The sequence below is a fragment of the Schistosoma mansoni genome (assembly GCF_000237925.1).
Source record: "Schistosoma mansoni, WGS project CABG00000000 data, supercontig 0126, strain Puerto Rico, whole genome shotgun sequence".
In the NCBI taxonomy this organism is placed as follows: domain Eukaryota; kingdom Metazoa; phylum Platyhelminthes; class Trematoda; order Strigeidida; family Schistosomatidae; genus Schistosoma; species Schistosoma mansoni.
This window is the reverse complement of record NW_017386035.1, coordinates 418008-443505: the sequence shown is the minus strand read 5'-3', so window position 1 is coordinate 443505 and position 25498 is coordinate 418008. Positions and strand designations below refer to the sequence as shown.

The 25498-nt window shown below is 38.6% G+C and overlaps 1 protein-coding gene across 1 annotated transcript in view; it reads right to left on the bottom strand.

Moving 5' to 3' along the window:
* Smp_130470 (hypothetical protein) overlaps positions 1-22190 on the bottom strand; it is a gene marked incomplete at its 3' end in the record, with an annotated part of 50548 nt that extends 28358 nt beyond the window's left edge. Inside the window, exons 1-11 of the mRNA XM_018790053.1 lie at positions 20156-22190; positions 17203-17882; positions 16010-16154; positions 14609-14731; positions 11833-12074; positions 9363-9471; positions 7955-8060; positions 7263-7399; positions 6163-6711; positions 501-743; positions 227-412 (exon numbers count right to left, since the gene is read on the bottom strand). Coding sequence (XP_018646391.1) covers positions 227-412; positions 501-743; positions 6163-6711; positions 7263-7399; positions 7955-8060; positions 9363-9471; positions 11833-12074; positions 14609-14731; positions 16010-16154; positions 17203-17882; positions 20156-22054 — 4419 coding nt within the window. The 5' untranslated portion in view covers positions 22055-22190. The remainder of the gene's footprint in view (positions 1-226; positions 413-500; positions 744-6162; positions 6712-7262; positions 7400-7954; positions 8061-9362; positions 9472-11832; positions 12075-14608; positions 14732-16009; positions 16155-17202; positions 17883-20155) is intronic.
* Positions 22191-25498: the final 3308 nt, after the last annotated feature.

Genomic DNA, 25498 nt, shown 5'->3' with positions numbered 1-25498 from the left:
ACAAAAAGTTTTCTTCAGGTCAAGAATGAGGACTATTTATTAAAGCCGTACAATGGTATTTATATAGACCTAACTAACATAGTCCATTATACATACATATTTATAATTCAAGCATTGAACCGCCTTTTTTTCTAAATGATATAAAATGATGTTCCGGTGAGAAATGGATTATATTTATATATTTTAATTGTCGAGAAAATTAACGGTCTTAAGAGTTAATTAATACCTGAAATTCTGAGAGTATAGCATCTTCAGCGCCTTTAATTAAAAATGGATGATTACAGCATTTTCTCAATTCCATCATTATATTCATTAGATTAGGTGCATTCGTACTGGAACCTTTGCATAGAAACGAGAAGTTACGTTCCATGATTGCTCGATAGTATTTCTTCTGTATATTAGTCAATTCCACCTATTTAAAGAAAAAATTTGGATGAGCGACAAGATAAAAACAAAATTAATTGTATTACGTATATTAATTAAATAATTTACTGAGTTACCTCAACGACAGTTTCTTCTTTTGGAGCTAAACTCTTTTCAACATCTTCTTTTAACCGACGTAACATCATAGGTTTTAGCACTGTTTTTAAACGTTCAACTTGTTCTTCTGTTTTCAGTTCACCATACTCAGCAACAAAAGTGGCTGAACAACTGAATTTTTCAGGTTCCAAGAAATTCAATAAACCAAACAACTCTTCTACATTATTTTGCAATGGAGTCCCAGTAAGAAGGACACGGTGATCCTGAAATTTATACGGTAAAAGAAAAAATTTAACTTGATAGCCATATTGACCTCAGGGTGCACTTCTTTCATTTAGACTAAAATGTTTATCATTATCCTACATAATGCAGTATTGGAAACTGATAATTTTGAATAAATTGAGCATTGGGTAGATTGTTATAAATAAATTAATGTATTTATGATATCCCAATGAGTAGAAAAATTAGATTTTCTGACGTTTCGTGACTCAGTGCAAGCCACTTCTTCAGAGAATAAATAAACGAAACGTCAGAAAATCTAATTTTTCTGCTCATTGAGATATTACAAATATATTAGTATTGGAAACTGTTTACATCAGTGAATCACAAAACGCAGTTTTAAATAAAAGTTTCAAACGAATGGAAATGCAATTTATTTTAAGAATACTAATAAACGCATCATTGTGTACGATATGAGAAATGCTAAGAGGGGAAGCAATAATGAACACCCAAGTTTTTCCAAAGCCACAGCACATACAGAAAGCGAGCACGTCATCTACCGACTAAACAGGTAAAATAACAGAGGAAACGCTGAGGGTTGGTTGAATTAAGAAAACTTTTACTCAGGAAAGCATCATAAAAAGAAATGTAGAGTTAAAGGTTAGGATCACGGTTTAGGGTTAAAGTTTGGATGTAGGATTAAGGTTAAAAAAAAACTAATCCCTAACCATAACCCAAGGACATATATCATAAGCCTTAGAACCTAATTTTGGCTTTGAAGCCGAAACTATGGATTCTAATCCTGGCCTTCAGCATTAGCTACAGATCCTTAATCTAAAAACTAAGCCTGAATCCTAATCACGGAATCATAAATCGCTCATTCATATTTGCTGCGTTCCAACTGGCTGAATGCGTCAACAACTTGTCAAAGTCATTCACAGATTTGATCAAGCTCGCTCTCATGTTTCAGCTTTACCTATGAGAGCTATATCGGGTATAATTTTGTTGATAAAAAATATTAGCAGTCTAATTCAAAGTATACAATAGTAGTACGGGTAGACACCACGCTAGATAAAAGATATAAACAAGTAATTAGTAAAATCACTAAAGTGAGACCTTTTTCTACTTCTTTTCAATGCGAAAACAAAATTATAAGATACTGATTGGCAAATATCGTCTATTAAGAATAGTAATAAATTTTCAGTAGAAGTAACACCCCAGAAATACATGCTCATTAAATTGCTTAGGTAATCGGTTGTTGTAACACTTCAGATGCGTAACGAAGAAATACTACAAATACAAATGATACACAACACCTCTATCGCCTATTTAATGAACATTTTGTAAACACATGGAAAATAATCAAATCCATGTTTGGACATCAGTTTAATCATTATCATTACAAATTTAATCTAAGTGAATAGTGTGTACGAGTGGGAGGAAAGTCGTGCAACATTTATTTTATTTATTTATTTAAACACATATATATTGGTACAAAAGGGCACCAGGTACATATGCGCCACACAAAATAATGAAAGTAGGAAGAGAAGGGATGAAAAGATAAGGCGGACTGAAATGTACAACCAGAAGACTCTTTCAGTTAGGAAAGTTAGAACCATTCTTTATGCAGAAAGTAAAAGAAGGTTGCAGCAGGATCGCCACTGGCTTCTATTCTCAGCCATATCTGATAACGTCTCTAGCCACTGTGTTGCACCATCTCTCGGACCCCAACCAAGGAGTCGTGAAGGACCAACAGAAGCTAGCCCTTTGCAGCTCTCTTTCATGCCACGACACCATGTCATACACTGACCTCCTCTCCGCTTTTTCCAACCAGTCCTAGAGTCGGCAAATAATGCACGACGTGGAAGTCTCTGGGACGACATTCGTAAAACATGTCCAAGCCACCGAAGTCGGTGTTTCAAGATGGTGACACCAATTGAATTATCGTCTCTGCGCCCGAACACACGATGCCGAACCTCTGCATTACTAACATGGTGTTGCCACTGGATGTCAGCAATCCTTCGGAGACAACGATGATCGAACACAGAGAGACGTCTAACATCCTCAACTCGGAGAGGCCAGGTTTCACAAGCATAGAGCAAAACTGCTCTCACCGACGCGTTGTAGATCCGACCTTTTACAGCCAGACTAACATCACGAAGGCGCGAAAGATGGCCCAGATTGGCATAAGCCGCTCTGGCTTTCATTATACATGCACCAATCTCATCACTCACGCCACCACCAGCACTTATATAGCTACCTAGATACACGAACTTCTCAACTACTTCGATCTCCTCACCATCCAGGGTGAGTACAGGATTAGAATCCTGCCAGTCTTGTAGGAGTACTTTGCACTTGGAGGGTGCAAAGCACATGCCGTACCTGCGGACACTGATTGCCAACTGATTAAGTGCTGATTGCATGCCTTGGGCATTATCGCACAGTAAGACAATATCATCCGCATACTCGAGGTCGAGAAGTTCTCCAGGCAACAGATCCACACCGCCATTACTTACATCCACCAGAGCTGTTTTCAGGATGTCGTCGATGGCAAAGTTGAAGAGGAACGGTGAGATCGGGCAACCCTGCCTAACCCCACTGCTCGAATGGAACAAGGGAGAAAGGTGGTTGTATGCCCTCACTCTGCCTGAGGTGTTCGTATACAGGGCCTTTAAGATGTTAATGAACTTCTCAGGCACACCCTTCTTCAATAGACAATCCCAGAGAACAGTCCTGTCCAACGAATCGAAGGCAGCCCTGATATCAAGAAACACTACGATTGTTGGCCTGCGATAAGTATGACGGTGTTCTAACATTTGGCGGAGGGTGAAGATGTGATCAATGCATCCTCGACCAGAACGAAAACCAGCCTGCTCCTCGCGAGTCAATCGTTCTCGGGTTTTAAACAACCTACGAAGAATGATAGAAGCCAATAGTTTGGACGCAATCGAAAGTAGACTTATCCCCCGATAGTTATTGCAGGAACAACGTGAACCCTTTTTAAAGATTGGGACGACTATTGACTCATTCCATGATGTTGGAACACTTTCTTGCTCCCAAACCTTTCCAAACAACACAGTCAATTCCTTAGTCAGAAAGTCACCACCATCTTTAAAAAGAGCCGGAGGTAAGTCATCTGGGCCAGGTGATTTGTAACGTTTCAAGAGTTGGAGTTCCTTGCGGACTTCCGCCTCGTTTGGTGGAACAGTCGTCACCGGCCATGGGGGGCAGGACAAGCTGGTTGATGTTGCCGGGGCAGCAGGCCAGTTGAACTGCCCTTCGAAAAATTCCGCCCATCGTCCAAGACGTCGGGAGATGTTAGTGATTGGCATCCCATCATCCTCGTAGATTGTTTTACTCACACCAGACTTCTTGCTGCCAGTGGCTCGGATGAGTTGGAAGAGCTTCCGGCAGTTACCAGATGCAGCTGCTGCTTCCATCTCATTAGCACGCTCCGACCACCAGGCTTCCCGGTCCTTACGCAAGCTTTGCCCAATTTCATTACGTAACAGCCTTCGTTTGTGGTCAAACTCACGGTCACCCGGAGTAGACCGACGGGCTTCCATTAGTTGTAAGGAGCCAGAAGAAACCCAGTGCTTGTAAGCGGGACGTTTCGCGAAGCCGCAAGCGGCTTTACTCGCCATTTTCATGGCGTCGTGAAGATGCAACCAATGCTCATATATACTTTTCGGTGGGGTGGTAGCTAGACTAGAGGCTAGCTCCGCTCGATACTTGCAACAGAAGTTGCAGCCAGTTTACTAATATCAATCCGTTGGTGGTGGTCAATCCTTCGGCCACTGAAAAGTAAGGTGAGATTGGCGCAGACCAGGGCATGATCAGACTCCAGATAGGTACTCCAAAAGGAGCAGCAGTCTTGTACACAACCACGCCAGCGGTAGCTGATCGCGATGTGATCAATCTGAGTCCAGGCTTGGGATGCAGAGGGAGGACGCCAGGTGGCACACCGGCGATGACTGTGCCGGAAGTTAGTGCTGGCCAGAAACAGGTTGTGGTCTGTGCACAGTTGCAGCAAACGGTCCCCGTTATCTGTCCTGCGACCAACAAGTCCCCATCGGCCACCTAGACGACTCTCTTCTGTGCCTAGACGCCCGACCTGTGCATTCAAGTCTCCGGCTAGTACTACAAAATCTGTCGAACGCGCTTTCTGGAGAAGAACTGTTAACTGATGGTAAAACTCATCCTTGATTGCATCCGGGCTGCAATCTGTCGGGGCATAGGCGGAGATGACGAAAAGACACCGTTTCTCACGCCGATTTCTTCTCACTTTGATGTAACTTTCTAATCTAACAGCACATAACCGACTGTTAATGGGGATCCAATCGATTAGTGCTGCCTCAGCCCTAGCGCTTAGTGCGACACCAACGCCAGCAAGACCAGACGAAGATGCCACAGGGTCCCCGGATAAGCGCACGTGGAACAAGCTTTTCGAGGCGACAGATGGAGAGCGGATTTGTAGTACTTCACTAGAGTCTTGAATACGGGTCTCGGATAGACAACAAACATCAACATTAAGACCTTCCAAAGACATAGCCAGCCCTATCTGTTGTCCGATCTGCATTAGTGTGCGAACGTTGAAGGAAGCCAGCTTGAACGGCGTACGTGGTTTCAGAAAGACTGCCTCAGTATTCATTATCGGTGGAAGCATTCACTTTCAACCAGACAGTGACTGGAGATCGTTTAGATAGGACAGATTTTCCACCAAGAGCGAGCTGCTGCATAAGTTGAAGAGTAAGGTTACACAAATTGGGGATAAAAGGGGGTGAAAAAGCGGTATGGTAAGTAATAATAATAATAATAATAATAATAATAATGTAAATTGTCTTGCTTATAATATGAGCAGGAATAGAATCGTCAGTAGAGTTCATCATTTCATTCATTTGTGTGTGGGCTGTGATACTGCCCGGGTGCCCAAACCGAAGCAGGTGGTTTTCTTAGGGGACCACACCCCGAGCCTTTGACCTAAAAGTCTGATCCACAAGGCAGTGGAGCATCGTGAGGAGATGCAGTACCATGGTTGCCGTTGACCAATGACAGGTTCTTCCGCCATTCGTTCCATCAGGATACTGGAGCCCATGTGCACCATTGGTTTGGAATCAGGGTTTTCCAACTCATCTAGGTGGACCCTCCGTGTCCACCAATCCGGTTATAGCGCCGGACATTCGCTTTTCGTCCTCTCACTTTCGTAAACAACACCCCCGCCACGAGAAGGCAGTGAGTAGGACTTCCCTGGCAGAGACTATATATTCGCTGGCCATGTGAGAGCATTTCGAGAGCATTTCGTCGTGCAACAACGAATCGATGGTGTTAGTCCACGAAAACGGTTTCTTATCTCCACTGATTTCCGTAAAAACAAATTATTATTATTATACAGGTTGCATATCAAGTGCATTCCATTTGCACAAATAACAAACAAAATGAAGAAAAAACAAATATTTAACTTACCAAATCTAAATATCTCAAGCCTTCACCAAGTTTACACTTTTTATTTTTTAGTCGGTGCGCCTCATCTATCACAGCAGCTGCCCAATGAATTTGACCGAAAAATTCAATGTCATTCATAAGAACTTCAAAAGTTGTAACTATCACATGAAATTTATAAATATCGTGTCTAGGTGCACCGGATGTACGCTTACGATAGAACATTTCATATTCTTGAATCATACTTCGACTAACAGAACTTCCATGATAAATAATCACATTAAAATCTGACCAATTTTCAAATTCTCGTTGCCAATTACCAACAGTAGATAAAGGAACAATAATTAGAAATGGACCTTCGACATTAGCTTTAAATATTTCTAAAAGAAATGTAACACTTTGTACTGTTTTGCCTAAACCCATCTCATCGGCAAGAATACAATTACGGTGATGATACCAACAGAATGTAAGCCAATTCACCCCTTCAACTTGATAATCACGCAGTTTATTATTGTTTTTATAAACTGTGTTAGAATCGATCGGTTTCCAAGTAGAAGGATCAGGTCGAATAATCTATGAGATAAAACATTTCACAGGAAAATATTAACCATTAGAAATCAGATGCATTAGAATTAAACATAAAATAGTAATCAAACAGCAAACACATACACTTTAAAGTCATGTGTTAATGAAAATAAAAGATCAGAGCAAAACCTTGTGTACCTATGAATTTGATTTTTCTTTTCAAAAAAAGGAACGAAACGACCTCAAATATGAGTAAGCTTTGGCAATTTCCTCAGTACAAATTATGAAGGAAAAGAGGCAGAAAATTTGTACAAACATAATTTATGGTAAATAAAACATCAAAATTATGTAGAGTAACAAAATCATCCTTTGTTATCTGCAGAGAGTTAGTCTATAAACGTATGGGTAAAAGTAGATATATTGAATAATATACCCACAAAAAATACTTTGGAAATGACTGATATATATTATGAGAAAAAATATCTAAGACCGTAAAAACACTCATCTATACTATGTAGTATAGCATTTTTGACTAATATTAGTAAATAATTTTATATACATGTATTACCAAAACATAAGAAGATAGTAAACAATATTACCTTGTAATTATTATCCCTAGGAATAAAAGGATTCCTTGGTGGGTAACGACGTTTGTAGAATTCTTTAACCTTTGTTGGGTCAACATCCTGAGATAATTCCCACGTGGCATCTTCATAAGCTAACGAACGCCATTTAACTAGGTAGTAAGTTACATTAACAGGTGAACAGGTGCCATAGTCATCATCCTTATCATCAACATCATCATCTTTTCCAATTTTATTTGTTAGTAAAGCTGCTTCCAATTGAACGCTTTCTATTTCAAACTGCTTAGCTGCTGACGATGTATTTCCATCACTGATATCAACAAACCTATCTTTCTCTTCATTATGAGACGACATTGCATCAGCAGGACTAGGACAAATAGTGTCTGTAGACTTTATATCTAACTCAACAAGTGTGGTCTGAGAGATATGTGAGGATGTATCGCCTGCATTGGAACTACTAGGAGGAGGACAATTTGGGTTGTTATCAGCTTCAAGAAAATCTTCAGTAAGTGGTGTTGTTGAATGATTTTCTGAAACCAATTCTGAAGTATTCATTAACATGATAGTCGACTCCTCAGATGGAGCTTCACTTTTTATTTTACATTTTGTTTCACGAACATTACGGACTTTATTGCGCTCTTTGTGTCGTCTAATATACCTTTTCAAATCCGCTGGATCACCACTGAAGTTTTCTCTACCAGACTCACGTTCTAACTTCTCCGTAGGTACTAGTTGACCATTACTATAGACTTTAACATCTAGTACGCGTTCAACTTCCACATAATCGGGGTTAAACAAGACGACATCATCATCCTAAAAGTTAGAAACATAATCAATTAAGAGTACAAGTAAAACCAACTGAAAAGCAAGTAAATTTGAAAAATAATATGTGAATCAGAGTTATTCAAGACTTAATGAGCATTAAAGTCGAAGTATAATTCACACTAACACTACAATGAACAACCAGTAAGTTTATTTTTTTTACAAATAAGAGCTTTATGCTATCATCTTCGAGATACACTACGTGTATAAAATAATGGTATTATCCAGTTGCCCAAAACTAAACAAGTAGAACAGAATTTGAATTTGCAATCTAAAGAAGTATTTTAACCAATAAGTCCAAAACAATTACCAAGGTTAAGAGTTCAACAAGGAAACAATAAGTCTATTCATAAAACGATGTAGTAGTTTCCACACTACTTTTATAACACGAGAACAATTTTCAATATCATCAAAATGATTTTCCCACTGAAAGTAAGTTTAAAAATTCCACTTGTGGTGTGAATAAGTTACCTAATAACTTGTCTAGTAATCCGGTGATTACCCAAGATAAAAAATAAGTAAACTAAAATTTTATTTATAACGTTTTCACAGCATTTACCAACTGTGAATTCCTAAGGTTTAAGTAAGAAAAAAATGCAGGCAGACAGATGAGAAACAAGTGAGTTAAAAACAAAGTGATTAGAGCAGAATGATATCAACGGTTGTATGTTGTGTCTATTGGCGTGCGTTATGTGCAGCACTATAAAATTTTAGATTAAGGTCTAATAGCTTATAAAGTGTTGGTCATAAATACCAGAACTTATTACCCAAAATATACTAACAATACAATAACCTAATATTTGTCCATTGTATACTTATTCTATTTCGGTTAATTGTTTAAACGGATGAATTAAGATGTGAGATTTTACATTGTTCAGCCTATTATGTCTTTTCTGAAATACATGCATAAGTTGCATTTAAAGTAACGTTTTTTGTCAATGATTTTATGATTGAACTGACTGGTGCAGTAATTCGGTACTCCGCCGGATAACACTGCCGTCTCGAGTGATAGATGATAACATTTGATTGTTAGCAAAAGTATAATAATTAATGTGTAAAGCCCCTTTATTGAGTCTGAAATAGGGAGAACTATATAATATAGACCCCACTTCTGACAACCAATGCTACATAAACCAGAAATGATTTCATTATGTATGCGTCTTAGTGATGCTGGTGATATAGAACATGTGCACATACTAAATGAACAGTTAGACAGTCAATAATACGTAAGTATTACGCTCAGTTGTAAAAATAAAAGTCTCTAGCCATTGAATTAGTTAAATAAAAACTTACTTCCGTGCGTATCGAATTGGCCTGTTTCATCTCAAATCGCCTTATTTTCGGAAGGATACGAGGATCAGTGATTTCATCTAAAGCACGCCACTCACAATGAAGGTATGAACTACAAAAATATTTTTTTAAAAATGACACCAAATACATACTTTACTGAAGAACAGAACCTTTTTATGAAAGAGAAAGGAGTATATAATGTGTTAATAGTTGAGAAACCGAAAGATTACACAATAGATGGATGTGTATTATGTAATCTTAGAATACGCAGATGACATAGTCCTGTTTGGTGAAGACGCTGACAAAATGCAGAGACTTCTGTTAGAACTGAGTAATAATGCCAGGATGTTTGGGATGCGTTTCTCCCCATCTAAATGTAAAATGTTACTCCAGGACTGGCCTGCGTCAACACCTGAACTAAGGATAGAGAGCGAAGTAGTCGAACGCGTAGACAACTTGACTTATCTTGGAAGTCTGATCAGCCCTAGTGGGTTGGTGCCTGACGAAATCTCAGCATGGATTCAAAAAGCTCGTTTGGCTTTTGCCAACTTACGTCACCTATGGCGAAGACGAGATATCCGTCTGTCAATTAAGGGACGAGTATACTGCGCAGCAGTTCGCTCTGTTCTATTTTACGTCTGTGAAACATGGCCATTAAGAGTAGAAGATACTCGCGAGTTACTAGTATTTGACCACAGATGTCTTAGAAATATTGTCAGCATCTGCTGGGATCACCGGGTAAGTAATAGTGAGGTTAGACACAGGGTATTAGGGAATGATGGTAAATCAGTTGATGAGGTCATGAATCTTCATCGACTGAGATGGTTGGGCCACGCGTTACATATGCCTGAACACCGATTACCACGACGCGCTATGCTGACTAGTATTGGGGATGGTTGGAAGAAAGTTAGGGGCGGCCAAACCAAGACGTGCCATCAGTCCGCAAAGTCACTAACTTCTAGTCTGAGCCATGTTGGTAGATGCAGACTACTTGGTTGGGGTCCGCGTGACTATCGTAACCAATGGTTGGAGACTCTAGGTGACATGGCTGAGAATCGATCACAATGACGTAGGTGCATACACTCTTTATCTTCCCTTAAACCTTGAGATTAAAATTGCTTCATAACTTTCTTCCTTCCTATACTACATCCTTATATACAACCTATCTTTTATATATTACCACCAATAAATTGACTACTATGAATCCGGTGTTCATCTTGTTGTGCTAACAAGGTATGGCAACTTGGACCGATGCATATGTGTGCCTGGTCTTACGTTGTAGCTGACTGACTGAGATGGATGTGTACCATGTATTGATAACTCAGACCTAGGCTAATTTATAATGCTAAAACTGATGGTCAATTAAGCAATAAACCGATAGGATTTTCAGCTCTCTTTTTCATAGACTTTTCTACACTTCAGACAATATGGCATAGGTGTTGGTATTATTACATGCCTATGTGATTTATTTTAAGCTTTGAAATTATTCAGGATACTGGCAAAAACTGCAAACAGATAACATGAGTTTATTGCAATCGTTGACTTTTTATAGTGATACTTCATCAGACAGTCAGTCGATGACTTCCAGCTATGGTTCACTTCAAAACTGTAGCCTAAGGAATACTGTCTTTATTTGTACAATTATTCCAACAAAACAAACGTTTAGACGGCGTGAAATGGCGAAACCATTACGATGGAAGATTTTGGGAAATTAAAGTATTTTCACAGTTGAAATTACGAGTCTACCTAAGCTATACCACTATTCAGAATCTTGAAGCACTGAACGGCTGTGCCCCCCCCCAAGTTTTAGACTCATCGGCAGTGCGCATTCACGACCCCAAACGCGGGAACTCGAACTCAAGACCTTCGGTCTCGCACGCGAACGCTTACCTGTGAAGATACCACAATCTCTACAAACCTCCCAAACTAATAACAATCATATGCTTACTCGTGACTAGCTACAAGAAGAAACTCCTGGAGTTCCAGTAAGAAGCCATGACAGTGTAATTCAACTGTGTGGGGTGTGAGGCAGTTACACACCGAAGACAATGGAAGATGGTCGCGTAACTTTTTTGATTGATTGAAGCTAGATATTAACACTATTGAATGCCGGCTCAGTGGTCTACAGATTGAGCGTTCGAGCGCGAGATCGTGGATGAGAACTGCTGAGGAGTTCCATACCAGGACGAAACGGCTGTCCAGGTTTTCAATGTGGGGTAGCGCAGATGGACTTGTGATTTCAACTATGAACATTGATAAGAGTTGAGCATCACAATAAAATGTATGCTTTAATGGCCGGACAGCGGTAAATATGTATATGGTTGTGTTTAATTTACATCAATTATTGTGTTCTGAAGAAGTATGATTAAAGACAGGTGAATGCACGAACTGCTAATGGAATTTCGCAATATCACCATAAAATGAGAACAAAGAGAGTAGAGAATGTTAAGAGGATAATCACTAGAAAACTTACTAGGATTTATATTTCAAATAGAATTCTTCAACTTCTTCTTCTTCCTCTTCTTCTGTAACTGTGATTTGAGACTTCTCCCCTGAATTATTTGTTGAATTTTGCATGTCAACCTTACTACTTTTGCTAATAACATCGTCAGTAGATCTTATCTCAGTTTGAGTAATTTTTTTGATCAATCTCTTAGTAATTCGTCGACCAAGTACAGACTCAACAATCTTGTTATCAACATCTTCGGCAAAATCCTAAACAACAAAATACACAAACCGGTATAATAACTAAAAGAAAATGAAATACAATCAAGGATTCTGGGAAAACTAAATAAGATACTTTGAATTTCATAGTGTTTATGGATTATTGAGTACAAAAAAAAAGTCATACAAATAACTAGACCAATGATTCTTCTGACACATCAAACATAGTGATCGTGAGTATATCGCATTTAATATAAATATGGCTCTATAGCTTTCAAGTCCTTATTTTAGGTCACTATGTGCAACAAAAAATTATTAGCTTTTATTATTCTAAGAACCAAGTACCAGAAATATTTACTTACGATAAGTAGGGAGCTGTTAGGCTGATTTGATAGCACAACTACTTTTCGATAATAACAAACCTCAAAAATATGCTGTTTTTCTTATCTCTATCACGGTTTCGTAACACACAGACACTAATAAAATAAAAGTTTAAAAGTAGCACTTCACATCGTTATTTGAGCGATTATATATTAAAGTTCGCTCAAATGAAAAGTAACTCATTTATAAGTGTTGCGCTGAAAGTTTTATAAGCTTGGAAATATGTATTTAATATGCTGCTTCTACAATTAAAACATGAGTTCATTACAACAAGGTTTCTAGAAATGTCTAATATGTTACATTTCCAATTCCTCCGCTCTTCTTACTGGTAATTCCTACTGACTGTACCGATATGATGTATGAGTATTCAAACACATAAATTCTTGTGGCACATTTTACAGTATCATTGGTAATCAATATGTTAAGGTTGGATTAATCTTACTAGAAAGAAACCTGCGAAAATAGACTAGTTTCTTAAATGGAAGAATTGAGAAGATAAAAGAAAATTGGTTAGTATTCGACAGCTTATACCACGATTTGCTACCCAGATACATTCGTTTTCCTACAAAATTTTAATTCAACAAAAAATGCTTACGCTCGTCATGAACTTCTAGTAGCAATAAAAGCATGATATCATTTACACGTCTGCACTTTTCCCCTAACATTCGTTTCTTCTATCGGTTTACGGTACATTGATAAAAGATGTTGCATAACTTAATTTTAATTAATTTAGTTACTTAGTTAGTTACTTTTGTTTCCCTTAAAAAACCCGACCGTTGCTGCTACCTTGACGTGGTGGTCGGGCGTGCTTGTCGTAATAAACCAATCGAGCTATACTGGCTGGAACAGTCGTTCCTCAAGGTCCTACGATGCCAGGTAGGTCGGTTGAAGAACGGTAAGACTAAAAGCAGCAAACCCAAGGTCCGAGGGCGAAGTCGTACTGCTGACTGTACAGAGGTGTGACAGCAGTAAGGTGTTTCCTTCAGACAACCAGCATAACAGCGATCCTGCCTTCCCACAAGGAGGGGTGGGATTAGAAAAGGTCGACCCTAAAAATGCACACCTCACCTTATCCCACGAATATCTGTCTCCGGCGGTAAGGTCCCAACAAGTACGGAGCTAAGCGCTTAGACATAGTACTCGCAGCGGGTGACTTTAATGCCCAATTAGGCAGCTTAAATCAAACAGAAAGACATTTAGGTGGGTATTTTAGTATTCCGGCTCAACGAACCGATAATGGTGATCGTCTGTTGCAACTATGCTCAGACAATCGTTTATTTTTAGCAAGCACTAATTTTAAGCGTAAGGATAGACATTGTCTAATATGGCGACCACCTGCACCAAACCAACGATGGACTCAGATAGACCGTATTGCCATCAGTCATCGTTGGAGAGGCTCAATAGAAGATTGTCGCTCGTATTGGAATACTTGTTTAGACTCTGATCACCCTTTAATACGAGCACGCATTTGTCTGCGCCTCACTGGACGCAGGAAAAGTACACTAAGAAGACCCATTAGGATTGAACTGGAGGACGAGAAAGCCAAATGTAAATTCCAGGAACAACTGAGTTCACATCTAGGCAGTTCTGGGAACGAGACTGACCCAGATGCTGCTTGGAAAGATATAAGAACAGCTGTGGAAACAGCAGTAACATCTATTAGTAATTTAAACCATAGGGTTCCAAAAATCCAATGGATTTCTTCCAAGTCTATTTCACTGATGGATTCGCGTAAACTCATCCCATCAGGCTCCGAATACGACGAAGAGCGTAAACAAATTAGATCTTGGTTAACTAAAAGTCTAAGGAAAGATCGTGAGCAGTAGTGGGCAACGAAACCAAAAGAGATGGAAAAGGTAGTGACTGTAGACAACACCAGGCAACTCTTCAGACTAACAAAAGAAACCGGAATTAAGAAGTCAAGTGTAAGTGAGACAATCTCGGAAAAAGACAGAACCCTTATCTACTCTCAGCCCAGACGTTTAGAACGATGGGCGGAACACTTTAAGGAGCAGTTCAGCTGGCCTTCAGCTACTGCACAACTACCATCTATTCCCAGAAAACCTGAAGTTAGTAATTTAGACATATATTGAAATAGCACATAAGTACGTTAGTCTTTAACTGAGAGTTTAAAGTTCAACTAAGGATTTAGTAGGGAAAATATGGTTAATTAACATTATATTATTCTTCGTCAAATTGCTTACAGCAGAATCATTAAGCGTAATCACTTCACCATCCTGTCCATCGATCTCATCATCACTAAGGTTGAGCTGTAAATCGTCAGTATAACTTTTACGATCGCCAGTATTTCGTTCGGAACGACGTTTCTATAACAATAAAATATTAAGGTAAAAAAGATTTATATTTTATCAATACAATTTATCTATAAAAGCACTTAAGCTAAAAATGAGATACCTGACATTTTTATTAGAACAGAAGTTCTGACAATACCATAACTTGGCCCAAAAAATTCAGACAGTAATTAGGACATGAATGCACCTTTTTAAACTCATACCAGGTACTTAGACATGAACTACATCCGGTTACCGAAACCGAAGTAGACGGAGAAAGGTTCAAACCTGAGACTTGGTGGCCAAAGGTTAAATTATCTAACCATTAAGCCACCGGCTCCACCAATGAGCTGACCTAAGTGGTACAAACTTTGTAAAAGAGATCTAATAATTATTTGACACTAAGTAGGATGTAATAATAATAGAAATGTGGAAACTGAATACTATGCTGTGTTTAATGAAGTGACGGTTTCGTTTTTAATTTCATGCTTCACAATGTGACATAATATCGTTCACCGAATAACATTTCTGATATAATTTGTTATTCATAATTAAAACATCGCAACAAATTTTGCACTGGGAACGTATTAACCCTTTTAAGAGCCATATAATGACATTAAGGTTAAGTTAGACAGTCGAGGTTAGCCATATTATTAAAAGAGAACGTGGATACAGAAGGAAAATTAGAAGACCTTAAGATAAAAACCTGACGAAAGAAACCGAACGACAACTATCATTCTGATGATATATACTTTGTTTCATCTTTATCTGACCCTCTTCAGCGTCAATGTTTGGAACCCATTTGACACTATTCTTGTTAAAGTGGAGAAACAAGCTGAAAGCTGATCTAGTCATATCCCTAAACGTAGACCGGTTTAATAATAAAAAACCACACATTTTCTCCGGAAACTAAAGCATAATCGAGGGGTGTTGTGAAATACTAGTGATCTTATTAGAATGATAGTTCGATACCTTCAACTACATATATTGTTTGATCACAGCTATAATGTTTTGTCTATGAGCAAGAAAAGAAGCTGTGTTGATTATACTATATTTGACATTTTAAAACCCCTTGTAGAAGTGAAAAAGAGTACTTGGAAAATCTATCGGAGTTGTTGATTTCTTTATAACTATGACAAAACTTGCCAATAATCGTGAAATTTAATCGAATAGTTTTGTGTAGGCAAGTTCATAATTGGAAACAAATTTTGCCAACCCGAAAATTTGTTCTTATATCCTAATTATTCGCTTAGTTCGCCGCTTACGGTTTTGAAAATTGGGTAAAGATTACCGGAAATCAATGTAAGAACTTACACTTCTTGAGTTATTAGCACCCTCGGATTCCACTCGAACTTCAGAAGTACGGCTTCCTAGGCGGCTTGATACATCCGGTTCGGATCCTGAGTCATCTCCATAAAATGCTGAGCGTCTTTTTCTTTTGATCAACGTAGGTAAAGGTCTAAAACAAAGTTTACTTTTTATGTTAACCAGTAAACACTGTAAACGATATGTGATAATGCTAATGTATGCATTATTTACTAACTAGTATCACCTAATTATAAAATATTTTGTAGGGGATTAAACAAATTTTAAGCAATGAATGAAAAGGAAAGTCTTCTGTAAACGATCAGCTATTAGAAATAAAATTAAAATCCTCACCAATGCTTCAGTGAGTTTTACAAATGACAAGCGGTTTTATTTTTCATTTGATTGTTAATGGAAAACTGAATAAAATTGATTATTTTCATTATTGTTTGGTCAATCTCCCTGTCATAATCGGACATTGTAAAGGGATATGAGAGCTTAGTAAATTAGGTTATTAAAAATGAAGATCTAGTACTCTGGCTGCAACAAAACTTGGTGAGTTTTGATGAGACTAGACAAGAAAAATATGTAAGCTGTACAACAACTGGTTTGTATTTCATTCAAAATGATTAATTTGTATGAAAGACTACCAAAAATAAGAAGGGTGATTCGTTGAATAAGAACTCGTCTAACGATGGATTTTGATGTATAGCATATGGGCTAATGAAATTGAGTAATCACAAAGTAAACAAGTATCATCATCAAAATCAAATGAGGTGTCGGTGAAAAAATAACAAGCAATATTCTAAATGCCGATTTGAAATGCAAGGCGACATTATGGATAAAATTCAAAAACACGTAGTTAGATTTGGGGAGGAAGGGATTATAACGTGACGCAGTCTTTGGTACTTTGAGAAATTGATTACGAGATACGTTAAAAACAAAACCAAATGCGTGAATTTACAAACGTACAGACAGTACCTAGTACAAATTTATACTTGTCTCAATTAGTTACATGTTATACCAGTGGAAGACCCGAACAGTAACTTTTCTCCCAACTAGCATGATTAACGCAAAACATTCAAGAAAAATCAGACTTAATTTTATGTTTCGTACTTTGTACAATAGTAAAGTAATTTAAGAAATGTACATTAAATGAAACCCAAAAATATGTTGCAAATTGTGAGAATGAATAAACGCACCTTCTTTTCTTTGGGCGAGGTCGAGCTCGTACAACTTTAACTTGTTTTGTTATTGTTTCAGATAACTGTGAAGCGTCATTAGGGGTTGTTTCTGAAGATTGTGAAATATTCAAAGAATCATCCGCTAACACAGACGTGGATTTAAGTGACTTTCTGTACTTTCGTTTTTTTCGAACCTCAACAGGACGAATAGAAGCCCGACGCTTTCTGGATTCTAAAAGAGACTCGTCACCCTTGGTGTCAATATTTTCATCAATACTTTCAACTGCATAAGGATTTGAAACGAAGTTGTCAACACTTTCAACATCTGTCCTAGGTTTTTTCGGTGCACGACCACGCGGACGCTTTGTTAGTGGAGCTATAAAAACAGGTTTGTCAGGAGTGTTGTCAGATTGAGCTTCACTTGTCGGAGTCCCAACTTCTCGATACTTTTTTGGCTTTCGCGGATGTTTATCTGTATCATTATCGTGATTTCGAGGCTTACGTCCTCTAGTCTTTTTCACTGGTTGTGATTCAGTAGATGTAGTCTTCGGTAGAATAGAAGCGTAAGAGATATCACTGCAGCCCATACTACTGAATTTATTCATTTCAATACATTGAGTTCCGGGCCCTACGATAGAATGTACAGGTGCTGGTGCTATAGGCTGTAAATGCTGTCCAATTAATTCGCCCGAAGTTCCCTGAATAATATTTATAGATTTTCAAGAGTTAAAATAAAGGAGTTAAATGGAATACAATTATTTTACGCCAAAAAATATGAATCTATTCATAGAAAATATAGAATAGCTATTTGCCACTAGAGTTATAAATGAATGATTTATTCGAATCACGTTTAACAAGTATGAAGCGTCTCAAGGCTACAATGATTACCACCAATTACGTTCACTTTTATTACAGAAGCTCAAAATCTCTTTTTCAGTTTCATCACAGTACTGAGATCAGACTTGTGTGTATACTCATCAACTTTCTATGCCAATCACATTGAGGACTCTCATTCTCTAAAGTTAGTATTAAACAATGTGTAAATAACATTGATCGACTTAAGAACAATGAGAAGTAACTCAGTCAGTCAAACGTAACGTAGAGTCTCACACATGAGTACATTAGTTCAAGTTGCCATACCCCATTAGTGGTTTTGTCACGGCAGGTTCCAGAGTAGGAGAAGTAGTTATTGTGATTTGGCGAATGTATATTCTTAAAAACTGTAAAATCATTGGAAAAAATTCAGTCACATACCAATCAAAGATAACTGTCTAAAACGGCTAATTTAGACGAATATTGAAGGCTAATTATTCCGAAATCTCTAAACTTGATAGTAGCACATATACCAATTACTAGTGTAATAACATGTTACATGTAGTCAGCAAACTCTATTACTAGACAGAGCAGTTCGCTCTGTTCTACTTTACGGCTGCGAAACGTGGTCATTAAGGGTAGAATACACTTGTAAGCTACTAGCAATTGACCACAGATGTCTTAGAAATATTGTCAGCATCTGCTGGGATCACCGGGTAAGTAATAGTGAGGTTAGACACAGGGTATTAGGGAATGATGGTAAATCAGTTGATGAGGTCATGAATCTTCATCGACTGAGATGGTTGGGCCACGCGTTACATATGCCTGAACACCGATTACCACGACGCGCTATGCTGACTAGTATTGGGGATGGTTGGAAGAAAGTTAGGGGCGGCCAAACCAAGACGTGCCATCAGTCCGCAAAGTCACTAACTTCTAGTCTGAGCCATGTTGGTAGATGCAGACTACTTGGTTGGGGTCCGCGTGACTATCGTAACCAATGGTTGGAGACTCTAGGTGACATGGCTGAGAATCGATCACAATGACGTAGGTGCATACACTCTTTATCTTCCCTTAAACCTTGAGATTAAAATTGCTTCATAACTTTCTTCCTTCCTATACTACATCCTTATATACAACCTATCTTTTATATATTACCACCAATAAATTGACTACTATGAATCCGGTGTTCATCTTGTTGTGCTAACAAGGTATGGCAACTTGGACCGATGCATATGTGTGCCTGGTCTTACGTTGTAGCTGACTGACAGACGGAACAGAACAAAATCCAGAAATGAAAAGTATGAATCGTAAAAGCAAGATCAGGAGTAAGATAAACTGTGAATGCATCTACAGCCAAACGACCAATTTCTGATTATATAGCTTCGTCTCCAATCTTAGATTGCAATTATGATGTAGAACCGAGCTACAAAGCTTTAAAAAGCAGAAATATGACTGCAACGAATGAATACATCTACGGTGCGGTCCGAAATTTCTATGACTTTCTGTACCCGATACCTAGTTAAATTAGCAGTGTGAATAGTGAAGTCCAAATAATAATAGTATAAACAATGATGAGAAAGACTAGATATTAAGCATACAATCTGGGGAGATTAAAATGTAAAATCGAATGATTAGTAAGGCCCAAGATACGGGGAATCACATATCCATTGTGATCAGTTTTGAGGTATGTCACATGAAATCTCCAATCATTTATTGTGATAACCTCACGGACTCCAAACAGGTTATCTGTCTACCAATATAACTCAGTTTAATAATCAAAGATCTCATAGATCAGCCGCGCTTTGATTTGGTCACACGTAACTTTCAGCCTACTTCTACACCAGTCGTCGACACTAGTTGAGGTAGACAGTGGTTGGACATAATTAATACGTGTCTCAACCACATCAGCTGATAAAGACTCACAACCTCACCAACCGATATAGCATCTCTGACTAGCGTTTAGCGTCCAACTCTGAAACATTTTTAGTTTTATTTACCATGGCGAAACTTAAAAAGCTGAAAAACTCAATCCTAGAATGTTTTAAAATGAAGCTTCTTTAGTCTCTGAGTGTAAAGCATGCATAAGTTTACCCTATGTGTAAAGGAAACGACCGTGAATCTAACCCTTACTCAAAACAAGCAAAATCGCATTTACCTGGTAATGTGGGTTCCAATAGCTTCCAGTATTCATGTTTAGCCGACTTTCTTGTGTGAGTGGAACGTACTGTCCATAATTATGATATACCTGAGAAAAATTTCCAGAAGTGATAGATGAAGCACTCCCACAAGGAGATTCTGACATATTTTTACACAGAGGATTATAAGAAACATCGGAAGAATTCTCAGCTTGGCGATAGTGTATTGTAGATCCATGTATCGATTGCTGAACTGTGTCTGAATTGAGTGTAAATGGACAGGAGTTAAGTGATCCTATGAGATTACTTTGACTAGTGCATATATCCATTTTGCTGTAGTCCACTTCAGTGTTTACAGAAGTACAACTTAACGACTCAGGAATTCTTCTTGAATTTGATTTCGGATCATTGATAACCTGCTGATTTCTAGAAACAACTAACGAATTTTGAAGGGTTGAGTTATTCTGAGGTAATGTGGCGCATGCGGACGCAAGTGATTCCCGGCTCTGTTGGCTAATAGAATTTTCCAAAAATCCATTAGATACACCAGCCGACTGGCAAAAACTTGATAAACATGAAGAGGTGATGCAAGGGTTTATATTATTACTTGGGGATATGATCAGTGAGGGGCCACACACATTACCTGACTGAGAACATACAGTTAACAAACTGGATCCAGGAGATATATTTCTATCTACGAAACAATTTGAAATAGTGCTTGACATGGTATTTTGATAATTTGAGGTGGAATGAACAGTTGGGTAACTAGTAACTGTACTGACAGACAGATGGCCGCTCACAACCGAAGAACCTTCCTGTAAGCGGGGTGTGGCAGCATATGGGTACGAAGTATTCGCAACAGAAATACAGCTGGACGAAATGGATGTTGTGCAATCGTTTGTGCTAGTAATTTCCTGTGAACTTTTTAATGTATCACTCTTACAGCAAACTACTCGCGGGTTAGAAGCACTACAGTTAGTTCCAATTGGTTGTATATCTACGGGGTAACGATGGATTGCATATGATAATGGTGAGGATGGTTTGGGGGCTGATTGAGAAACAGAGAGAGGTACGCTCTGAAGTGTTTTATCACTACAGTTCTGAGCAGGATAGAACGTTTGGACAGACTGCTTTTCAGATGTTGGGACGGATGATTCCAAAGTTCTCAACTGCCCCTGTAAAAAGTTTATTTCTTGTTGAACAGTTGGGGAAGTGGATGACAAACGATACAGTTGAGACAAACGATCACAAATCCGAGTCGATTCCTCCTTGTATAGACTGACTTTCTGAGATTTACAGTCCATAGTGTTTACATATGACCCAGTTGGATCATTCTGTAAACAATGAGGTTGAATACTAGATTGAGTCTGAACAGTTTGAAGAACACCTGAGTCTTTACTTCCGTTTAGGTAACTCCCCGCACAACTTGGTGAGTTGGATGTAAGTGTTTGGATAGCGGAAACACGACAGGCAAACTGACTCACAGTTTGAGGATGTACTTCAGAAGTTCGTGAATGGGGTAGTGAAAAACGTGCATCACCTGGTCGTAGACTGTAATTCGACGAGGTGTAAGGTGAATTTTGGTCCCATATGTACTCCGGACGGTCATATGGGGAACCACATCTTGGAGTAACTGATCGTTGTCGATTGTTACTGCAATCATATTGATTTTCGGGATTCGAAAAGCCTAAAGGAGCACTTGTATACAATTTGGGGTCATAACGAATCTGCTGCTGTTGTGGAATGTTAAATCTAGACTCGTAACCATAATATCCTGGTGCTTGTTGCTGAAAATTAGTAGCGAAGTTTGAATTGTTCTGGACGTTTTGGTGGACTGTATATGAGCAAGATCCCGGGTCGTTTAGGTCTTCCAGGAAGCTAGTTGACTCGACACCGAATGATCGGTACTGATGTTCCATTCGAAAATAAGTTGAATTTACAAAATATTTCCAGTATGGCTGTTTTTAAAGTGTATTACATCTTCAATCATTATTTGGTCAGTGGAAGTTAGGTTAATAGTTGCCATTTTTCATTTCAATGACACCGCTTCCGAATGACCTAACGTAACCCTGAAAAGGCACAAATGGTTCAATTGGTTTTGAACGGAATAAAAGAAGGAGCAACGAAATAGAGCAACGAGGTTTATCAAATACTGGATTCATAGGATTGTACGAACAATTTGTCGTTTAGTGTTTCTCATGATAAAGTAGAGTCACGCTTATCAGATTGATGAAGTAGGCACTATTCCAAGGTTAATTCGATACAATCCCCCGTGCCATTCGAGTGTATTTATAACGTATGATAGCCAGTTGATGGTGCAATTTATTCTGAAGTGTATGATCACTTCATCAATTATTCATGGGCTAAATTGCAATCATAAGCATATTCCTGAAGTCATTCAAAGAAACTCTCCACCACGGTTCAGTAGGGAGGTTCGCATCCTTCTCCGTACGAAAAGGAAAATGTGGGATAGATTTAATTTACTGGGGACTGATGAGACAAAATCTCAATATCAAAAAATTCGGAATACCTGTTTCTCGACCCTCCGTAAGTCTGGAAAGTTGAACGAAGATAAAATTGTTAAGGAATCCATGGAATGTCCTAAACGCTTGTATTCTTATATAAACCAAAGGACAAAAGGAAGAAGAAATTTTCCTTCACTATAGGTAGACAGAACTACCTCATCATTAGTGGAGGACGACTTTAGTAAAGATCAAGTATTCTCAAAATAGTTTAGCAATGTATATACCGTGGAAACACCCTTCCCACCAGTCCAAGAAAATCCCCCACACAAACACCGAACAGCATGGCTTTTAATGAACTCGATGTCTTTGGTCTGCTAAATAAGCTTGACATATGCAAATCCACTGGACCCGATGAGCTGCATCCTAGGTTACTAAAGGAATTAACTAACTTTGTTGCGAACCCTTTAAGTATATGTTTTAATCTGTCCATAACCCAATGTCGTTTAACAAAAGGCTGGAAGCACGCCATTGTAAGTCCTGTCTTCAAAACAGGTACGCAACATAAACCTAAGAACTACCGACACATTAGCCTAACTAGTGTGGTTGTTTAAATCTTAGAAAAGATTATTCGGAAGGAGCTGTTTAAGTACCTCAATGAAAACCGGATCCTTTCGGAGAAGCAGCATGGTTTTAGAATAGGTTACTCTTGTCTCACTAACTTATTAGTCGCTCGTGAAAGCTGGTGCGCTCCTAAGGGCTAAAAGTTACCTGTAGATGTAGCCTACATCGACTTCAGCAAAGCTTTCGACAAAGTTCCGCATAACCGGCTGTTATACAAGCTAAGGAATGTCGGGATTGGAAGAAATCTATTGATGTGGATAAAAGACATCCTAGTTGGGCGCCAACAAAGAGTACGTGAGAACTCCAAGTTGTCTAGTTCGGAAACAGAGCTTAGTGGAGTCCCTCAGTGTACAGTTTGGGGACCATTTTTATCCCTCTTCTAGGTAAGTAACCTCCCTCGTGTACTATCATCATCGGTCTTGCTATATGCTGACAATGTCAAGATATGGGGAGCGATAGAAAGTAAGGGTGATAGCTTAGAACTCCAAAACGACCTGGAGATTTTATCTGAATGGTCCTAAACCTGGCAATTGCCGATAAATACTTTCGAGTGTAATGTGATGCATATTGGCCATCAAGGTACAGACACATATAAGATGAATAACACTGAGCTACCTATTGTTGAGACACACAATGACTTATGAGTCATCATTGGTCAAGACTTAAAGACTACTGCACACTGCCGTGCAATAGTCCTAAACTTGAGTACTGCATACAAGTGGCTAACCCCAGCTTAAAAAAGACAGTGAGCTTTTGGAAAGGGTTCAGAGAACAGCAACTAAGCTGATTCCCGGAATAGCGAAGCTCCCCTATGTTGCTAGAAGGACCAAGCTAAACCTATTTCCGTTGTTATGTAGGAGAATCAGAGGCGACTTGATCACAGTTTTCAAGTTGCTTAGTGATAAATTCGCACCTGATATGCCTTCATATTTCATGTCTTCCAAAACAGAAAACTTACGAGGACACTTCAAAAATGCTCACAAGCCCAGAACAAATTACTAGCCATCTGGCTAAAGACTTTCATATCGAATCATCAACGGGTAGTAGAGGCTCCATTCGTTGACTATTTCAAAACAAAGTTGGATTAACTGAGAGACCATCATTGTCAGGACTAACACAGGCCATCAAGCCTCCTGTTCTTTACAAACTGAAACTGATGTGATATGAAGAGTGCAGTACGTCCCTCTGCATATCGTCACATTATTCGTTCTATTGATGACTTTTGAATAACGTTTGTCTCACTATACTCTTTAATACAGAAGCGTCGATTGTTTGAGGACTCAATTAACATACTCAGCTGTATCCATGACAATCAGGTATGCTACTGTCGCTATCCGAATAACCAAACTATTTCCAACTGAAGAATAACCATCGTTTCCTTCGCGAAAGGACACATTCTCCAATGGACTTTTCGGACTTATAAGAGGGTAAAATCACTTTTTGTGGCATAAAGATTATGGATGTGACGATTAGGCGCTGGTGCACTTTGGGGAAGTTCATGTCAACGACTCCATTTCGAATATTATCCTGTTACGTTAAGACAGCTTTCTCAAAAATCTTCATTTTTGTCAGGCTGACAACTAGTACAATAGTGACTGCATTTATTGACCGGAGAATTCAGTGTACACAGCATTCTACCATGAAAAACGTGATGACATTTGCTAACAACTTTCCTCATGCACTACACAATACAGGTAATCATTGTAACTTCAAGGTCTGATTATTGGAATATTTGGGAATGTTGATAAGTCATTTATATAGCTCCGGAGAGAAGAAGGAAAACAGCTTAGTTGGTAAATTCGCATGTTATTGAGCTCATAACACAAATATCCTAAGTCTTCACGAATTTGCTGTCTTTCAAAAAAATGTCATGTCTAATCATGTTACTGAGTACGATGCACCATGAGCTGACTGGACTTCCGAGAAATCAGAAAATGTCAATCATGAGGCATCGTTTAAGCTACCGCAAAAGGGCAGAAATAGTGCCAAGACTGACAAACTATAGGTCACTGCTTAGCCTCGCGATTCTATCCTGTCGACTTATCCACTTTTTGCTGAGATCACCAAGAAAAATAGTGAGGTGGTAAATAAATCCCCAAAATCAATAGTTCTGTACGATTTCGACATTGGATGCTGACCACATTAGTTTTAATAGACTCACCTAGCTGAAGGCGCTCGGTCGTGCATTCGCTCTAGATCACGAATGGGAACGCCGTGCTCAACATCCCCTGCAATCGTTAGCCTGTTGCGATCAGTCCATCCTCAATACATTGATAA